The sequence below is a fragment of the Lycium barbarum genome, chromosome 11 (genome assembly GCF_019175385.1).
Source record: "Lycium barbarum isolate Lr01 chromosome 11, ASM1917538v2, whole genome shotgun sequence".
Lineage (NCBI taxonomy): Eukaryota > Viridiplantae > Streptophyta > Magnoliopsida > Solanales > Solanaceae > Lycium > Lycium barbarum.
The window spans coordinates 19,590,376-19,608,214 of NC_083347.1; the positions used below are offsets into that span (position 1 = coordinate 19,590,376).

Consider the following 17,839-nt stretch of genomic DNA (forward strand, 5'->3'; position numbering starts at 1 on the left):
CAAGGCGTGACATGACGACCACGATGATTCCATAATACAATCGGAGGTTACCGACCTTACGTCACTCCGATAGACACATGACTTTCCTTGGGCTCTCATGCATGCTATATATGTATATGGGAGGGGGAAAGGGATACATGTATATGGGGATATGGAGAAGGGAAACATGTTTCACTGCCACCTGGTCAGCTGGCTTATCATCCCGGACGCGGGATATATGGGCGAGCCGACGTATTTCGGCGCTATGTGGGTGAGCCGACTTGTTCGGTGCTATGATATGATATGACCGATAAGCATGCATGGTTTCCACCCTCAGTGGCATTCATATGTACATGTATTTCAATCAGTCTATGATACATTATATGACTCCCTATGATATGATATGATATGACATGATATGATATGATACGACAGGATATGATATGACATGATACGACAGGATATGATATGACATGATATGATATGATACGACATGATACGCTATGATATGATATGATATGATACGGTATGACATGATATGACATGATATGATATGACACGATATGATATGACATGATATGTTCCCTACGAGATGCCATATGATTCCCTTGTGATTATATCCACTGGTACCTCTCCTTGTATTGTCGTTCATGCCTTACATACTCAGTACATTGCTCGTACTGACCCCTCTTCTTCGGGGGCTGCGTTTCATGCCGCGCAGGTACACCCAGATGAGCCGAAGCCATTATAGAAGATGTTCCAGCGAAGTTGGCGAGCTCCATTTGGCCCTGGAGTGTAGCCGAGTCAGCGTACTATGCTATGATGTTTTGTTCTATGTTAGAGACTTTGCAGACAGAGTCGTGGGTATAGAGTGTCGGTTATGTCAGCAACCTATGTGTCATTTTATGTTATGTTATAAAGTCCATATGATCACAGATTATATTTGATTTGAGTACGATAAAAAAAAAAAAATTAAAAGCTTTACTATGTTTTCCACTCCTTATTAATGTAAGAGTCTAGAGAGGTTAAGTATGTAATAAGAGTCAGCGGGTTCGCTCGGCTCCGAATATGGGGTCGGGTGCCCATCACACCCTAGTAAGATCGGGGTGTGACAAAAAGGTAGAGTTAAGGTTTGCATGCATCTTACCTTCCCTTAACCCACTTGTGAGATTACACTGGGTATGTTGTTCTTGTGGGTTAACCATATCTTCTTGATAATTTTTCATAATTATTAAGTCTCTTCGTTATACAATTTGATAATTTTTAAAAACAATATATTTATAAGGAAGCGCGTTTAGTAGGAAAATTAGCAAATATCAAAAGGATGCAAGTGATTCGATATTATATAAACTAATATGATAAAATATGAAAATTATAAGCCGGCCAAAATTATAAATAAAAATTATTTTTGTATTTTTATTATTTTATGTGTCAAGTGTTTATGCTAGTTAAATGTGATTTTTAACCTTAGTTTTTGATGAAATTCAAGAAATACCTTAAATTCATTAAAATGAACCTCAATAATCAATTTAGCTCTCTATTTAATTTTTATGCTTAAAAAGTTTAATTCTTAGTTAACCAAATAAGAGATTTTAAAGACAATCCGATCTTGATTGATAACACTACCTTCATTTTCAACACCATATGATACCATATAATTTTTTTTTTTTTACTTTCTATAGTTGTAAGCACGTATGAGCTTACTAAAGAAGCAAAATTTTGGAGGTATAAAACAAATAGAAAGTAAAGTATGGAGAGAACATATGATGTGAGATATATTTAAATGTAAAGTAGGACCTGATAATGCATCAGTTAAAAATATTTTGCTCCAAAGTTATTTAAATTAATGTATAAAGACAAATAACGTAAAAAAGGTACTCTCCATCCGGTTCCTATTGTAGGTGTTTTCAGCATGAGCACACTCCTTAAAAATCACTCACCCCTAACAAGTAAGAAGTGTTTTCACTACATTATTCTTAATTAAATATAAAAAATTCAATATGGGTTCTTGGTTGTGTAAAAATTTACTTATCTAAATGACAAAAAAAAATTAAAAAATAATACTTTCTTGATTATGTTAAAAGTCATTTATTATGGCCTAAATATAAAGTTAAAAACTTCACATACTCCCAAATAAACCTATACTTAAGAAGATGAGAAATAAGACTACAACAACTTTCTGAAGGATTAGAAATATTTTTAAGCTTTTAAATGTAATTCAAAATTGTTGATTATAAAAAATATATATGATATAGTTAGATCAAGAATACTTTAGAAAGAAATTTAAGGTTGCTGATCGCCGATTGCTGAATTACCTCTACTATCAAACAATTTAAAAGAGGGCTTAAAAGCAAACCCGACGTCAGAAATTCCTGAATATCATACTGTGGTTCTCGCATGTCATCTCTTACGTACATGGAAAATTTATCAATTAGGCGTTACAAAAATATATTATATATTCCCTCCTGTTCAAAAGGAGTGTCAACTTAGTCATTTGCACATTTCTTAAGAAAATACAAACTTCTACACAAAAATAGGTAATTGACTAAACTATCTTTAATTAAATAAGTATTGAAATTTGGTCCCTTAACATTAATACGAAAAAATATGAAAAAAATAAAATTATTTCTTTTTTAATTTGAAAACTTAATACTCTTTATGTGTCAAGTGTTTATGCTAGTTAAATGTGGTTTTTAACCTTAGTTTTTGATGAAATTCAAGAAATACCTTAAATTCATTAAAATGAACCTCAAGAATCAATTTAGCTCTCTATTTAATTTTTATGCTTAAAAAGTTTAATTCTTAGTTAACCAAATAAGAGATTTTAAAGACAATCCGATCTTGATTGATAACACTACCTTCATTTTCAACACCATACGATATCATATAATATATTATTTTGTTTTTTACTTTCTATAGTTGTAAGCACGTATGAGCTTACTAAAGAAGCAAAATTTTGAAGGTATAAAACAAATAGAAAGTAGAGTATGGAGAGAACATATGATGTGAGATATATTTAAATGTAAAGTAGGACCTGATAATGCATCAGTTAAAAAATATTTTGCTCCAAAGTTATTTAAATTAATGTATAAAGACAAATAACGTAAAAAAGGTACTCTCCATCCGGTTCCTATTGTAGGTGTTTTCAGCATGAGCACACTCCTTAAAAATCACTCACCCCTAAAAAGTAAGAAGTGTTTTCACTACATTATTCTTAATTAAATATAAAAAATTCAATATGGGTTCTTGGTTGTGTAAAATTTACTTATCTAAATGATAAAAAAAATTAAAAAAAAAATAAAAAATAATACTTTCTTGATTATGTTAAAAGTCATTTATTATGGCCTAAATATAAAAGTTAATAACATCACATACTCCCAAATAAACCTATACTTAAAGATGAGAAATAAGACCGCAACAAATTTCTGAAGGATTAGAAATATTTTTAAGCTTTTAAATGTAATTCAAAATTGTTGATTATAAAAAATGTATATGATATAGTTAGATCAAGAATACTTTAGAAAGAAATTTAAGGTTGCTGATCGCCGGTTGCTGAATTGCCTCTACTGTCAAACAATTTAAAAGAGGGCTTAAAAGAAAACCCGATGTCAGAAATTTCTGAATATCATACTGTGGTTCTCGCATGTCATCTCTTACGTACATGGAAAATTTATCAATTAGGCGTTACCAAAATATATTATATATTCCCTCCTGTTCAAAAGGAGTGTCAACTTAGTCATTTGCACATTTCTTAAGAAAATACAAACTTCTACGCAAAAATAGGTAATTGACTAAACTATCTTTAATTAAATAAGTATTGAAATTTGGTCCCTTAACACTAATACGAAAAAATATGAAAAAAATAAAATTAATTTTTTTTTAATTTGAAAACTTAATACTCTTTTTGATTAAAAAAAATAAAGGCTCAACCGACATTGTTTTTTAACAGGAGGGAGTACAAGACAATTGAAGTAATAAAATGAAAAGCAAGGACAATAAATAGCGTGAAAAGTTGAACTGGACGTGGGACCCAAATATAGAGGTCGTGGCCAGAAATGAATGAGGGCAATGTAAGGAAAAGTCAAAATATGGCACCCACATGTATGCATAAAAGGATTTGAAATTGTATAATAAAAAAATAATAATAAAGAAGTGCAGTTACTTAAAGACCCCTATGAGGATGACCAAAAAGAGCCATCCTCACTTATATTAAGTAGTAATATCAATTTTAATATCTTTTGTGTCTACAAAATCATCATATTTAAGGAGAAATTAAAAAGTTTAGAATTAATTTATTTTGCATATAAAAATGTGTCTTTTTTCATGAAACATACATATTAGGAAGGTCGCAAAAATAAATAGAGAAAGTAAATGTAATTATAAGCGCTACTCTTCGCTTACTCGATATTATTAGAGGCGAATTCAAGATCTAATTTTTATGAGTTCAATGTTTAAAGTTTTTAGCGTTAAATTCACTATATTTTTAAGGCCAAATACAAAGATAGCCCTTAAACTTAATTAGATTTTCTATTTTGACACCTTAAGGGGCGGACCCACATAGAGTCAAGTGAGATCAAATGAACCCACTTCGCCGACAAATTCTGGTGTTTTCTATAGATTAAATTCTGTAAATTCTAATATATCAAGTATTTGAATCCACTAAATAACAAAATAATCCCGTGAATGGATGGTCAGTGGGTTCAATTGTTGGTGGGCGGTCGTGTGTTCGAAACTTAACAAAAGTAAATTGTTTATATTTGGCATACATGCTGCACTCACGTGCAAAGCTCCTTTTTTTGTTCTTTCACCTGACTAGTTTATTCTTCTTCTTCTTCCTTCTTGTTTTTTTTTTTGTTCTTTCACCTGCTAGTTTCTTCTTCTTCTTCCTTCTTGTTTTTTTTCTTTTTTCCCTATGATAATGATATTTTTATTTTATTTTACATCTGATCTCTTTACTCAAATTTCATAGGATTATTCTACTGTCAATTTCACTTCAAAATATAAAAAATTCTACAAAGAGAAATCTTATAGTCCCTGTGTTTTAACTTTTGTGAATCTATTTTTTTTTTTAATTTGTGTCAGAAAGAATGACTTTTTTTTCATATTTCGAAACAATTAACCTTTATTTAATAATTTATAACCGAACAAAATATATATGCTTCATTTTACACTACAAATTCAAAAATCTTCTCTGCATAGTTTAGATGCTGCACTCACGTGCAAAGCTCCTTTTTTGTTCTTTCACCTGACTAGTTTATTCTTCTTCTTCTTCCTTCTTGTTTTTTTTTGTTCTTTCACCTGCTAGTTTATTCTTCTTCTTCTTTTTGTTTTTTTTTTCTTTTTTCCCAATGATAATGATCTTTTTATTTTATTTTACATATGATCTCTTTACTCAAATTTCATAGGATTATTTTATGTGTCAAGTGTTTATTCTAGTTAAATGTGGTTTTTAACCTTAGTTTTTGATGAAATTCAGAAAATACCTTAAATTCATTAAATGAACCTCAAGAATCAATTTAGCTCTCTATTTAATTTTTATGCTTAAAAATTTTAATTCTTAGTTAACAAAATAAGAAATTTTAAAGACAATCCGATCTTGATTGATAACACTACCTTCATTTTCAACACCATATGATACCTTCATTTACTTTCTATAGTTGTAAGCACGTATGAGCTAGAAAGCAGAGTATGGAGAGAACATATGATGTGAGATATATTTAAATGTAAAGTAGGACATGATAATGCATCAGTTAAAAACTATTTTGCTCTAAAGTTATCTAAATTAATGTATAAGGACAAATATCGTAAAAAAGGTATTCTCCACCCGGTTCCTATTGTAGGTGTTTTCAGCATGAGCACACTCCTTAAAAATCACTCACCCTTAAAAAGTAAGAAGTGTTTTCACTAAATTATTCTTAATTAAATATAACAAATTTAATATGGGTTCTTGATTATGTAAAAATTTACTTATCTAAATGATTAAAAAAATTAAAAAAATTAATACTTTCTTGATTATGTTAAAAGTCATTTATTATTGCCTAAATATAAAAGTTGAAAACATCACATACTACCAAATAAACCTATACTTAAGAAGATGAGAAATAAGACTGCAACAAATTTCTGAAGGATTAGAAATATTTTTAAGCTTTTAAATGTAACTCAAAAATTGTTGATTATAAAAAATATATATGCTATAGTTAGATCAAGAATACTTTAGAAAGAAATTTAAGGTTGCTGATTGCCGATTGCTGAATTGCCTCTACTGTCAAACAATTTAAAAGAGGGCTTAAAAGAAAACCCGACGTCAGAGATCCCTGAATATCATACTGTGGTTCTCGCATGTCATCTCTTACGTACATGGAAAATTTATCAATTAGGCGTTACAAAAATATATTCCTTCCTGTTAAAAAATAGTGTCAACTTAGTCATTTGTACATTTCTTAGGAAAATACAAATTTCTACGCAAAAATAGGTAATTGACTAAATTATCTTTAATTAAATAAGTCTTGAAATTTGATCATTTAACACTAATACGAAAAAATATGAAAAAAATAAAATTAATTCTTTTTTTAATTTGAAAACTTAATACTCTTTTTGATTAAAAAAAATAAAGGGTCAATCGACATTGTTTTTTAACAGGAGGGAGTACAAGACAATTGAAGTAATAAAATGAAAAGCAAGGACAATAAATAGCGTGAAAAGTTGAATTGGACGTGGGACCCAAATATAGAGGTCTTTGTCGGTCTGGTGTCCAGAAATGAATGAGGGCAATGTAAGGAAAAGTCAAAATATGGCCCCAAGCATAAAAAGATTTGAAATTGTATAAATAAATAAAAAAACAATAACGAAATACAGTTACTTAAAGACCCACGTGAACAACCAAAAAGAGCTCTCCTCACAGAGCAAAAATAATGAAGAATTCAAAGTGAGATCAGCAAGTGGACTTGAATTGGTGCCATTAATTAATTCACATCTCTATATCGACGATTGTCTCTCATTGACTGTTCATTACAATAAATACTTTATTATATAGTATTAATTTATCGGTAATCTAAAGCTTTATAAATAGCGAGAGACTCATGCAGTGACGGATCCAGAATTTTCAATCAGGTGTTTGAAAAAACAATTGAATCAATTTTTGCATTTGTTCAGGGTGTTCAAAAGTCAATATATATACATAAATACAAAAAATTTACTTTAAATATACACTGTAATATTTTATCAGAATATTGAGGTGAACATCGTGAGCCTTTATTACATCGGCGACTCATGTCCACTATATATCAAAGCCTAAGCCACTACTCCGCATTTGGCAAAGAGCCAATTAGAACTAGCTAGGTAGGTACACCTTTTATCAAAGTCAATCCATGTAATAATTAAGTTTTGCATAGAAGTAGCTTGCCATATTTTGCTCAAAAGTGACTAGTAAGTGTGGAATATTGTTCTAACATCCATAAAATGAATTAAAAGGGATTTAATTCATATTCATTGATAGTACAATTTTTTTTAATTACTACACACGTGACTTTTGACCCTCCCTTAGGTTTTATACCGTTTTAGAGTTAAATATTATTTTTTAGGTTTAATTTTGATATTTCGACTTTTATATTATTTTTAGTAGGGTTTATTTGTATACATCAAAAAGGACAAAATTATTTACTATTTCAAGAGAAAGTTGGGTTTTTTCAAAAGAATGAAAAATTACAAAAATATGCTTTTTTTTTAGGATTTAATTTTGTTTAGCTAGTTATTTTCTTTTAGATAGTATTTTTTTCTCTATCTAGGAATAGTTATTAAGTATTTCTTATTGTACATTTAAATAAAAGGTAAATAAAAAAGATGACAAAAAAAGGGAAATGAGCAAATCGGATTATACAACCTCATCACAAAATGACAAGCTTTAGTAACAAACCTTATCACAAGAGGAGGAGAGGATCACGTTTTCTTGGAAGAAAATTTAATGGGGTGGGCCCCTCTCTTCTCATTGATTGGAATAGATATATGCATAGGAATTCTTTTTACAAAAATAGGGGTACGCCATACAACAGATACACACACATACCAAAAAACGCATACGGATTACATATACAATCGTCTTCTTCATTCAGTTTTAAAAAACACAGTTAAGAGAACACACCTAGAGACATAATACACAAAGCGACCACGCTCCATTTTTTTTTTTCTAGCATCTCACAATTCACTAACACTTCTAAACACTAGTTGTAGCCTAGAATGGATTGAGGATTCATCTTTCAATTTGGTTCACTTCACCAAACACACACCAGAATCAACCTAGACCTAATACACATCATAATGAGGCTCTTGACGTGAAAAGATCTGGTAGCCGCTGTCACGCCCCGAACCATGGTCTGGACGTAACACGGCACTCGGTGCCTAACTGCATGTGACCGAGCGAACCCATAGGCTGGCTGAATCAACACGTGATATCAAAACATGCTAAAATAAGGAAATATGACTAACACATGCTGATCTACTAATGGTCTAGCTGAAATATATTAAATATGGAAAATACTGTTTAAGTCTAAAACATCCGAAATAAATTCCATCAAGGCTAACACATCAAAGTCTGCTAATATCTGACTAACTGGACTATGTCTATGAAGCCTCTAAGGAATACTAAAAAAATGACTGTCTAAAATGCTGGGAAGCAGAAAGCAAGATAACGCCCCGAAGGAACTGGGGCTCACCAAGCAGCTGATATGAGCAGTCGTACCTAGCTGGATCGTCAACCTGTATATCATTGTCTGCATCGCGAGATGCAGGCCCCCAAGCAAATAAAAAGGGACATCAGCACATTTGAATTGCACTGGTATGTAACGCAACTGAAAGAAGGAAATATAAGTACTGAAACTGAAACTAAAACTGATAACTGTAAACAGAACTAAACAGGGAGGTATGGATCTAAAGTGCTCCCTGTTCTGAATGAAGAACCACCTGTATAACTGTAAATATAAACTGTGGCCTAAGGCCCAAATAACTATGCACAAAAACTGTGGCCTAAAGCCCAAGCAATACGTATGCATAAACGGTGGCCTAGGGCCCAAAAATACAGATACAGGTGATCAACATTAAACAATTTATGATACTGAGACTGGGCTATAGCTAATAGTATGATAACTATTTCTGATTATGGAACTTAAGCCAATATCTAATTATACACTGACTGAAACTCATGCGATGTCAATACACAAGTCTATAATGATTACGTATTGAGTTCATGATATTCAAAATGATCACCATGACCGAATTATAAAACTATAACCCTAGAAGATAGCAGTGCTACAACTATTCAAGAAACTAGGGCTAAACTGTATTCTGAGTCAAATTACTGATAAGCATATAGAATGAGGCGTAGGGAGAATCATAAATATTCCCTAACGTAGATAGTTAGCCTCACATACGTGTATACTCTCCAAAACTTATAAGAAAGGTCTGAACTTTGAGAAGAATCCCAGAAGCCCAAGTCTTGAACCCTTACATAGGTTAAGAACAATGAATTCTTGCTTAATGTTCATAAATATATGTTAGAATCCATTTGAAATAGGTTAGAATTGCTTACCTTAGTGTTCTGGTGATAGAGGAGGAGAGCAGGTCGTTCTAGGTTTCAGGAACTTGAAAATAAGAAAATAAAGTTGAGTCTGCATATTTATACTGTTCATTGAAGCGGACGAAGTACGGGTGCCAAGTACATCCCGTACTTTGAAATACGGGCCGCACCTTATGGCCCGTACTTGGAATGTCAAATTCCAGTGAGTAACTAATTTTCTTGGCAAAGTACGGGACAGAAGTACGTCCCGCACTTGGATCCCGTACTTTGAAGTACGTACGAGCCCACACTTTACCTGCAAATTCCAATTTTCAGCTCCAACACTTTTGTTTGATTTTTCTAAGTCTAGAATCATGATCAAAGCTTAAGTTAAATGTCTGAGGTGTTACAGCCGCAACATCATTTTTTTTAAGAACGTAGAAACCTTCACATTTTATTTTGCTCCCTCCAGAAGAGCTAACCTAGTAGGAGCCTTGATCACTGTAAAACTCCATCTCTTTTAGCCCCATCACTGCTGTTAACCTTCATCCCGTCACCGCTAGAAAGCAACAACCTAAAACCAATGAAACCAGCCCCAAAACCACTTGTTAACCACCACCAAAACACCATAAAACCACCCAAGATGGATTTGAGCTGAGAATATTTGGGTCGTGTTTCTATTCGGATTTTGTGACTTTGGTCGAGGTCGAGTTTGTTAGGATATACTATTAACCATGCAGTTTGATTAGAGTATTATGTTTTATTCTTCGTGGAACAATTGTTTATTCATTTATTCAATTCAATAAAGTCTTATTTTAAATAAATGTACTGAAAGACTTTATTCAATTCAATAAAGTCTTATTTATTTATAGAAGGGAGGAATATAATGGACAATGTTCTTATTCCACATGAGTTAGTGAAAGGCTATTCTCATAAGGGGATTTCAGCCAGATGTACAATTAAGGTTGATATTAGAAAGGCCTATGACTCGGTTGAATGGCCCTTCTTGAAAATGGTATTACTGGAGTTTGGTTTTCCCTCAAAGCTGGTGGACTTAATCATGGAGTGTGTGACAATTGTGCAATATTCACTACTAGTGAATGGTGGTTTAACTCCTCTGTTCAAGGCAAAGAAAGGGCTCAGGAAAGGAGACTCCATGTGTCCATACTTATTTGTTTTGGCAATGGAATATCTGCATAGAACCCTGTAACAGCTTAGGCATAACCCCCAGTTCAATTATCATCCTAGGTGTGGCAAATTAGGCATTATACATATATGTTTTGCTGATGATCTTTTAATGAGTTGCAGAGCTGATGAAAATTCCATAAAGCTGTTATTTAACACCTTCAAACATTTTTCAAAGTTATCAGGACTGCATGTTAACATGGAGAAGAGTTCCTTAGATATTGCTGGGGTGACTGATCTATTTAAAGAACAGATGCTACAAGGACTCAACCTTACTCTGGGTGAATTACCATTCAAATACTTGGGGGTTCCACTCTCAACTAGAAAGCTGTCCATCCACCTGTTTGCCTATGGTGGAGAAAATGATAGCAAGGAAAAATTGCTGGTCCTCTAAACTTCTTTCATATAGTGGCATACCGCAGCCTGTGAAAAGCATACTATTTGAGATGCAAACTTACTCGACACAGATCTTCCTATTACCAAAGAAGATTATCTCTATGGTGAATACTATCTGCAGAACTTTCTTATGGACTGGAAGCAACAATTGCTTTAGGAAAGCCCTGGTAGCATAGGAGACTATATGCTAACCAAAAACTGCAGGGGGGCTGAATGTACTTGATCTCCTCACATGGAATAGAGCAACAATTTGCAAGCTATTATAGGTTATAGAATATAAAAAATAGAAACTCTGGGTGATATGGGCATATACATTTTACATAAAGACAAATGAACTAGAAACAATGGCAACTCTAAAGCAGGCTTGCTGGATTATGAGGAAGATATTTGGTGCAATGAAGTGGCTAGCTGGTAACACCTCTCTACACTCTACATTGTAATCTTTAACTGATTCAGGAGGATTTAGCATCAAAAAAGGGTATGTCTCTATGATGCCTCAATTCCCAAAAGCAACTTGGAGCAAATTATCCCTCAACAAAGGGCTCATTCCCAGGAATCACTTTATTATGTGGATGGCACTGCATAGAAGGTTATCTACAGTTGACATAGTGCAGAAGTGGGGCATTAATGTGCACACTGATTGTGTATTATGTAATAGCCAACTGGAGGAAACCTTTGAACACTTATTCTTTGATTGACAATATTCAAATAATGTGTGGAATACTATATTGAGATGGCTTGGCTATAGCAGGATAGTCCGAGATTGAAACCAAGAGGTTCAATGGTTAAGCCAGAGAATGAGCAGCAATAGGCCAAGGTTTTGCATATTGGGGTTTTGCTTTGCTTCAGCAGTTTATCAAGTATGGACAGAAAGAAATAGTAGGAGATTCCTAAAGAAGGCCACTGGCAGCATTCAGAGAATCAGAGACATCATTATTCAGCTGCACATTGAGGGGCAAAGGCATAGCAAATGGCAAAGGACACTGCAACAGCTCAATACTTTTCTTATTTGAGTCTAAGTTTTGCTATGTAATTACATAAGAGATCACATTTACTTTATTTTGTAGATGAATGTATAGAAATCAAGATGTGAGAGCCAGTTCTGAGTCCAAATAGAACTGGTAGATTTGTATAGATGACACTTTTGGTTGAATGAGAAAATCTTAATCTTTTGACCAAAAATAAAATAAATAAATAATTTATTCATATGTGTGCCCTTTACTTATATAGTAGATGATTTGGTGCGTGGAGTTTCAGCTCATGCACAGAAGATTGAATTATCGGTTCTTATAAGTTATAGAGTTAATGTTACAATCAAAGATGAAACCGGGTAAAGTATCTTGATGATTGTAGCATAAGATTAAAATATAATCTATCTTGATTGTGGGAATGGCTTTATTCCAACTTTTTATGCTAGTACATTTTGTATGTATTGAACGGACCAAGTAGAGATAACTGTTTTTGTACTGAATATACGAAACAACCTCTCTAGCTCATTAAATGTACTTATACTCTTAATCTTGATATGATTGTTATGATCAATGTGCTTTGTTCATTTTTTTGATTTATTAAAAGGTACGAGTCGACTGCGAGTCAATGTATTCCTGGTAAATTGGATAATGGAAAAGTGCATTTGTGAAATAATAATTAGTTGATAGAATTCATGTCTCGACCTTGAGATTGATGATACCCCTTAATGGAAGCTTATAAGTTTTCATGTGAAAACCTTGCAGGTAGATTTTGTATTCATCACATGAAATAAGTTAAGCAGAAGTATAAAGGATTAAATTAGTCGATGAATTAAATTGTCAGTAATTTAATTTATTTGATTGGTATCTGTAATCTTAACATGAGGAGTTAAATAAGTTTTAATGAAAGATTTCGAAATTAAACAGAGGAGTGCAATTACAGTTTTTTAGTGGAATAAATTGTAATTTATTGTGGTAGGATTAATTCACTCATATTCCAAATTAATACCGCAATATGAAGCCTTGTTATTAAACTTGTGGTCCCTACTATGCCTAAATATTCTAGAACAAGGAAAATAAAAGGAAAAATAATATCCTTGGTGGGTAAGGAAAGGGATACAAGTTTTTGGCTAGGGTTTTACCCTAAAAACATGTGTATATAAACAATACCGTTCAACCCTAAGTGATGTTGATTCTTCAGCCGTAATACTTGCCACTTAAGTATTTCGTTCATAGAAATTCAGGATATACAGCAGAAGATCGTAGACCTGGAGAGCACGATTGCTGTTGAAGATTTGTGTAACAGCTTCAAAAGGTTAGTGTTTCAATCTCATGTTTGATTATGTTTGTCTAGTTTACATATAAGAATATGATCTTGGTTGTTTGCTTCCGTTGCGTATATATTTCTGTTATCCATCAATTGTCATCAAGATCTGTCTTACATCTAACTAGATAATGTAATACTTCATGAAACAGAAACCCTAGTATTGGTGTTGTTTTGTGAATGCAGGTTTGTCATGTTAGTTTCTGAAAACAGTGTTGTTTTATGAAAAACGAGATTGAATATGTTGTTTATGATTTCTGGAATCATGGATATTGCTAAAATAAGTATAATATGTGATATGATTGAATCTGATTTTATTTTGAAACCCAAAACATTAAAACTGATTTTTACCGAATGGTTATGGTTTTGGAATTCTGAATTTTTGACGAACTCCGATTGACCCAAAATTTGGCAGGTTCATCAGAAACGACCCACTGAGAAATACTCACAGAAACTCTGTGATCAAGGGCCTTTTTTGGCCATTTGGGGTCGTTTAGATGGGATTTTGGGCGTTTTAATGTTTTCGGGAAATTTTATGTTAACTAAAATTTTTTATTTTAACAAATAATGATGTTAGGGTTCATTCTCTATGCTCTCCATTGTATATAACTGTGATATAATGAGTTTATGTGTTGACATAGGTCTTCCTCCCCATCGGATAGATTCATTATGGTTAATTAATGTGTTCTAGTCCCTAGTTAATTGATAGCTTGTGTTGACTCTCCAACTGAGTTACACGTTGTTTCAATGGAATTAGGGATAATTAAATGTGATATATACCTAATGTAAATTAGCTGTTCACTCTCCATCTGAGTTGGTTCTATTTTTTTATGGGGTAAAATATCTGGCATGACTCATATATTTTGCATGAATAATTAAGTTTCCCTATCGAATCTGGCATGGTTTTATGTGTGATGTGTGGTTTGAATTTTATTATTCTTTCAGCATAACTAATGATCTATTTAATATTTATATCTCTCAAATTAATCATGTCTTCTTTCAACCCACTTACCGTTATTTTGAACCAAAACAAGTTTGAGGGTCAGAATTATGTTGACTGGAAATGAAATCTGGATATTGTCCTAACTACTGAAGGTTACAAATTTGTGCTGATTGATGAGTTCCCAAAAAAAACCTGGAGAGGATGCTTCGGAAGACCAGATTAAGGCCTTTGATAAATGGGTTAAGTCTGATGAAATGGCACGCTGTTACACTCTTGCCTCCATGGCGAATGTTTTGCAACATTAGCATCAGCCAATGGGGTCTGCGTACGACATGCTTGAAAACCCCAAAGAGATGTTCGGAGAGCAAAATCGTGCGGCTAATCAGACGGCCATGAAAGCCCTTTTGAACACTAAGATGGTCGAAGGATCTTCAATTAGGGCCCATGTACTTGATATGATGAGTCTTCTGAGTGAACTTGAGGTTCTTGGAGCTGTGATTGATGAGGAATCTCAAGTTGACATGGTCCTACACACTCTGCCTGACAATTTTCAGTAATTTCGCTTGAACTATAATATGAACAAAATGGATTTGTCACTGGCAAAATTGTTGAATGAGTTGCAGGCGGCAGAGTCCATTATCAAACAACACGCTCCTATTGTGGCAATGACTGTTGAGAAAGGTTCGGTTTCTAAGCCGAAAGGCAGTCAAAAAAAGAAAAAGGCTCGCAAGGTTATGGCACTTGGAGTTGTTGCTGGTGGTGTGAGCAAGCCTAAGGGCAAGTGCTATCACTGCAAGCAGCCTGGGCATCACAAGAAACAATGCCCTGCCTATCTGGCTAAGATGAATAAGCAAGGTAATTCATATTTAAATGTTGTTGAAACATGTTTAGCAGCTGTTTCTACCATGTCATGGTGTGTAGATTCAGGAGCCACTAATCATATTTGCACTTCTTTGTATGGGGTTTCAGGAAACGCACGGCTAAGTGAGAATGAAGTTTGCATTTTTCAAGCCAATGGCGAACCAGCACCAGCTTTAGCTTTAGTATATATTAGAGGTGAGTTTAGTAGTGATATAGTTTTGAATTTAAAAGACGTTTTATATCTACCTTCCTTTAGAAGGAATTTGCTTTCAGTTTCGAGATTAATGGATGTTGGTTATAATGTATTTTTCATTAATAACTCTGCTATTATTAAGTATAATAGACTTTTTGTTTACACTGCTGCCAGAATGCATGATCTTTTTACACTTGATGTTTCTCCTGATGCGCTACAACCAAAAGAACTAAATAACGTTGATCTGCCACGTAAAAGGAGGCATATTTCTGAATTGAGTCAAACTTATTTATGGATTTACGTCTAGGTCATATAAATCTACATAGGATTTCAAGGTTGGTTTCTGATGGACCCTTGAGTTCATTGAATGTGGAGGCACTACCAACCTGCGAATCCTGTTTAGAAGGAAAAATGACCAAGAGACCTTTCCCTTCAAAAGGAAATAGAGCCAGTGATATGCTAGAATTAATCCATTCTGATTTGTGTAGACCTATGTATATACAAGCAAAAGGTGGTTTTGAGTATTTTGTGACTTTCACAGATGACTACTCGAAATACGAATATATTTATTTGCTGCGCCGTAAGTCTAAGTGTTTTGAGAAATTCAAAGAATTTAAGACAGAAACGAAGAAACGACATGATAAACATATCAAATCATTGCGATCTTATCGCAGTGGTGAATACCTTTCTGCAGTGTTCATTAAATAAGTATTAGATTATGGAATAATGCCTCAATTATCTACTTCAGGAACACCATAACAAAATGGTATAGCAGAAAGAAGAAATAGAACCCTTATGGAAATGGTCAGATCAATGTTGAGTTATTCAGACCTGCCCTCATCCTTTTGGGAATATGCTTTAGAAATAGCAAATTACATTCTGAATTTGGTTCCTTCTAAGTCAGTACCTTCAACTTTAGCAGAATTGTGGACTGGGCACCAACCCAATTTGTGGCATATTCGAGTTTGGGGTTATCCAACACATGTGCTAAAAGCGAAAACGGATAAATTGGAATCGAGGATAGAGGTGTGCGTTTTTATTGGATATCCAAAAGGAACAAAGGGAGGTGTATTTTATTATCCAAAAGAAAATAAGGTGATTGTGACAACAAATGCCAAATTTCTGGAAGAGGATTATTTAATAAATCATGTTCCTAGAAGAAAACTTGTTTTACAGGAATTGAGCAAAGAAATAACAAAAGGTCCATCTCAAAAACATATCCCGGCAGCCAGTATTGATCTACCACTGCGTTCTCGTAGTGGGAGGAATGTCAATAGGCAAGAGGACATACAAGAGGCATTGCCCGACATCTCGCTGCCTTAAAGTAGTGGGAGTTATGTTAAGCAACCTGCAATTGTGCAACCTGCACTTGAAGAAGAAGCTCATGAAATCTTGGCACCGCAAGTTGCGGAGGATGACGTTGAGCATCCAGTTCTTCATGATGATGTCGTGGATGAAAATGCACCTATAGTGTCTCGTCATAGTGGGAGAATTATTAGCAAACCTTCTCGATATGTACTCTTGGGAGAATCTTACGATAGGATCCCTAAAGATTCTAATACAGAACCTCTAAATTACGACAAAGCACTACAGAATATAGATGCTGAAAAGTGGATTGCTACTATGAAATCTGAAATAGAGTCCATGTACTCCAACCAAGTATGGGATCTTGTAGAACCACCTGTGAGAGTCAAGCCTATTGGATGTTGATGGATTTATAAGAAAAAGAGAGGAGTGGATGTAAAAGTGCAAACTTTTAAAGTAAGGCTTGTTACAAAAGGGTTTACTTAGAAAGAAGGGATCGATTATGAGGAAACTTTTTCGCCGGTATCCATGCTTAAATCCATAAGAATCCTCTTATCTATTGCTGCTCATTATGATTGTGACATCTAGAAAATGGATATCAAGACATGTTTCTTTAATGGAAGTCTTGATGAGTGCATTTATATGGCACAACCAGAAGGTTTCAAGAAAAGAGGTTATGAGCACAAGTTGTGTAAGCTGAACAAATCCATTTATGGATTAAAATAGGCATCTAGGGCATGGAACACTTATTTTGACAAGCCGATTAAGACTTTTGGTTTTGATCAATGTGAAAACGAGTCTTGTGTCTATAAGAAATGGGATGGAGAAAAAGTAGTATTTTTGGTTCTGTATGTAGGTGACATCTTGCTCATAGGAAATAATGTAGGCATGCCAAATTCAGTCAAAGAGTGTTTGTCCTCGCATTTTGATATGAAGGACTTGGGAGAAGCATCTCATATCCTTCGGATCAAGCTCACGCGAGATCGCAAGCAAAGGATATTAGGCTTATCTCAAGCACTTTATATTGATACTATTCTCGCCAGATTTAGCATGTAAGATTCCAAGAAAGGATTTCTTCCTTTCAGGCATGGAATCTCTCTGTCCAAGGATCAATCTCCTAGTACGGCTGATGAGATAG

General features: G+C 33.7%; 1 protein-coding gene across 1 annotated transcript; it reads left to right on the forward strand.

The window, feature by feature from the left end:
- Positions 1–10,412: 10,412 nt before the first annotated feature.
- On the forward strand, positions 10,413–11,105 carry LOC132619521 (uncharacterized). Its single transcript, XM_060334405.1, has 2 exons — positions 10,413–10,732; positions 10,835–11,105. Exons 1-2 carry the CDS (start codon positions 10,413–10,415, stop codon positions 11,103–11,105), a joined length of 591 nt encoding a protein of 196 aa, XP_060190388.1.
- The last annotated feature ends 6,734 nt before the right edge of the window (positions 11,106–17,839 follow it).

Coding starts and splice junctions, on each gene's coding strand:
- LOC132619521 (XM_060334405.1), top strand. CDS start 10,413: ATGGACAATGTTCTTATTCCACATGAGTTAGTGAAAGGCTATTCTCAT. Junction 10,733..10,834: donor GAATATCTGCATAGAACCCT/GTAACAGCTTAG, acceptor AATGAGTTGCAG/AGCTGATGAAAATTCCATAA.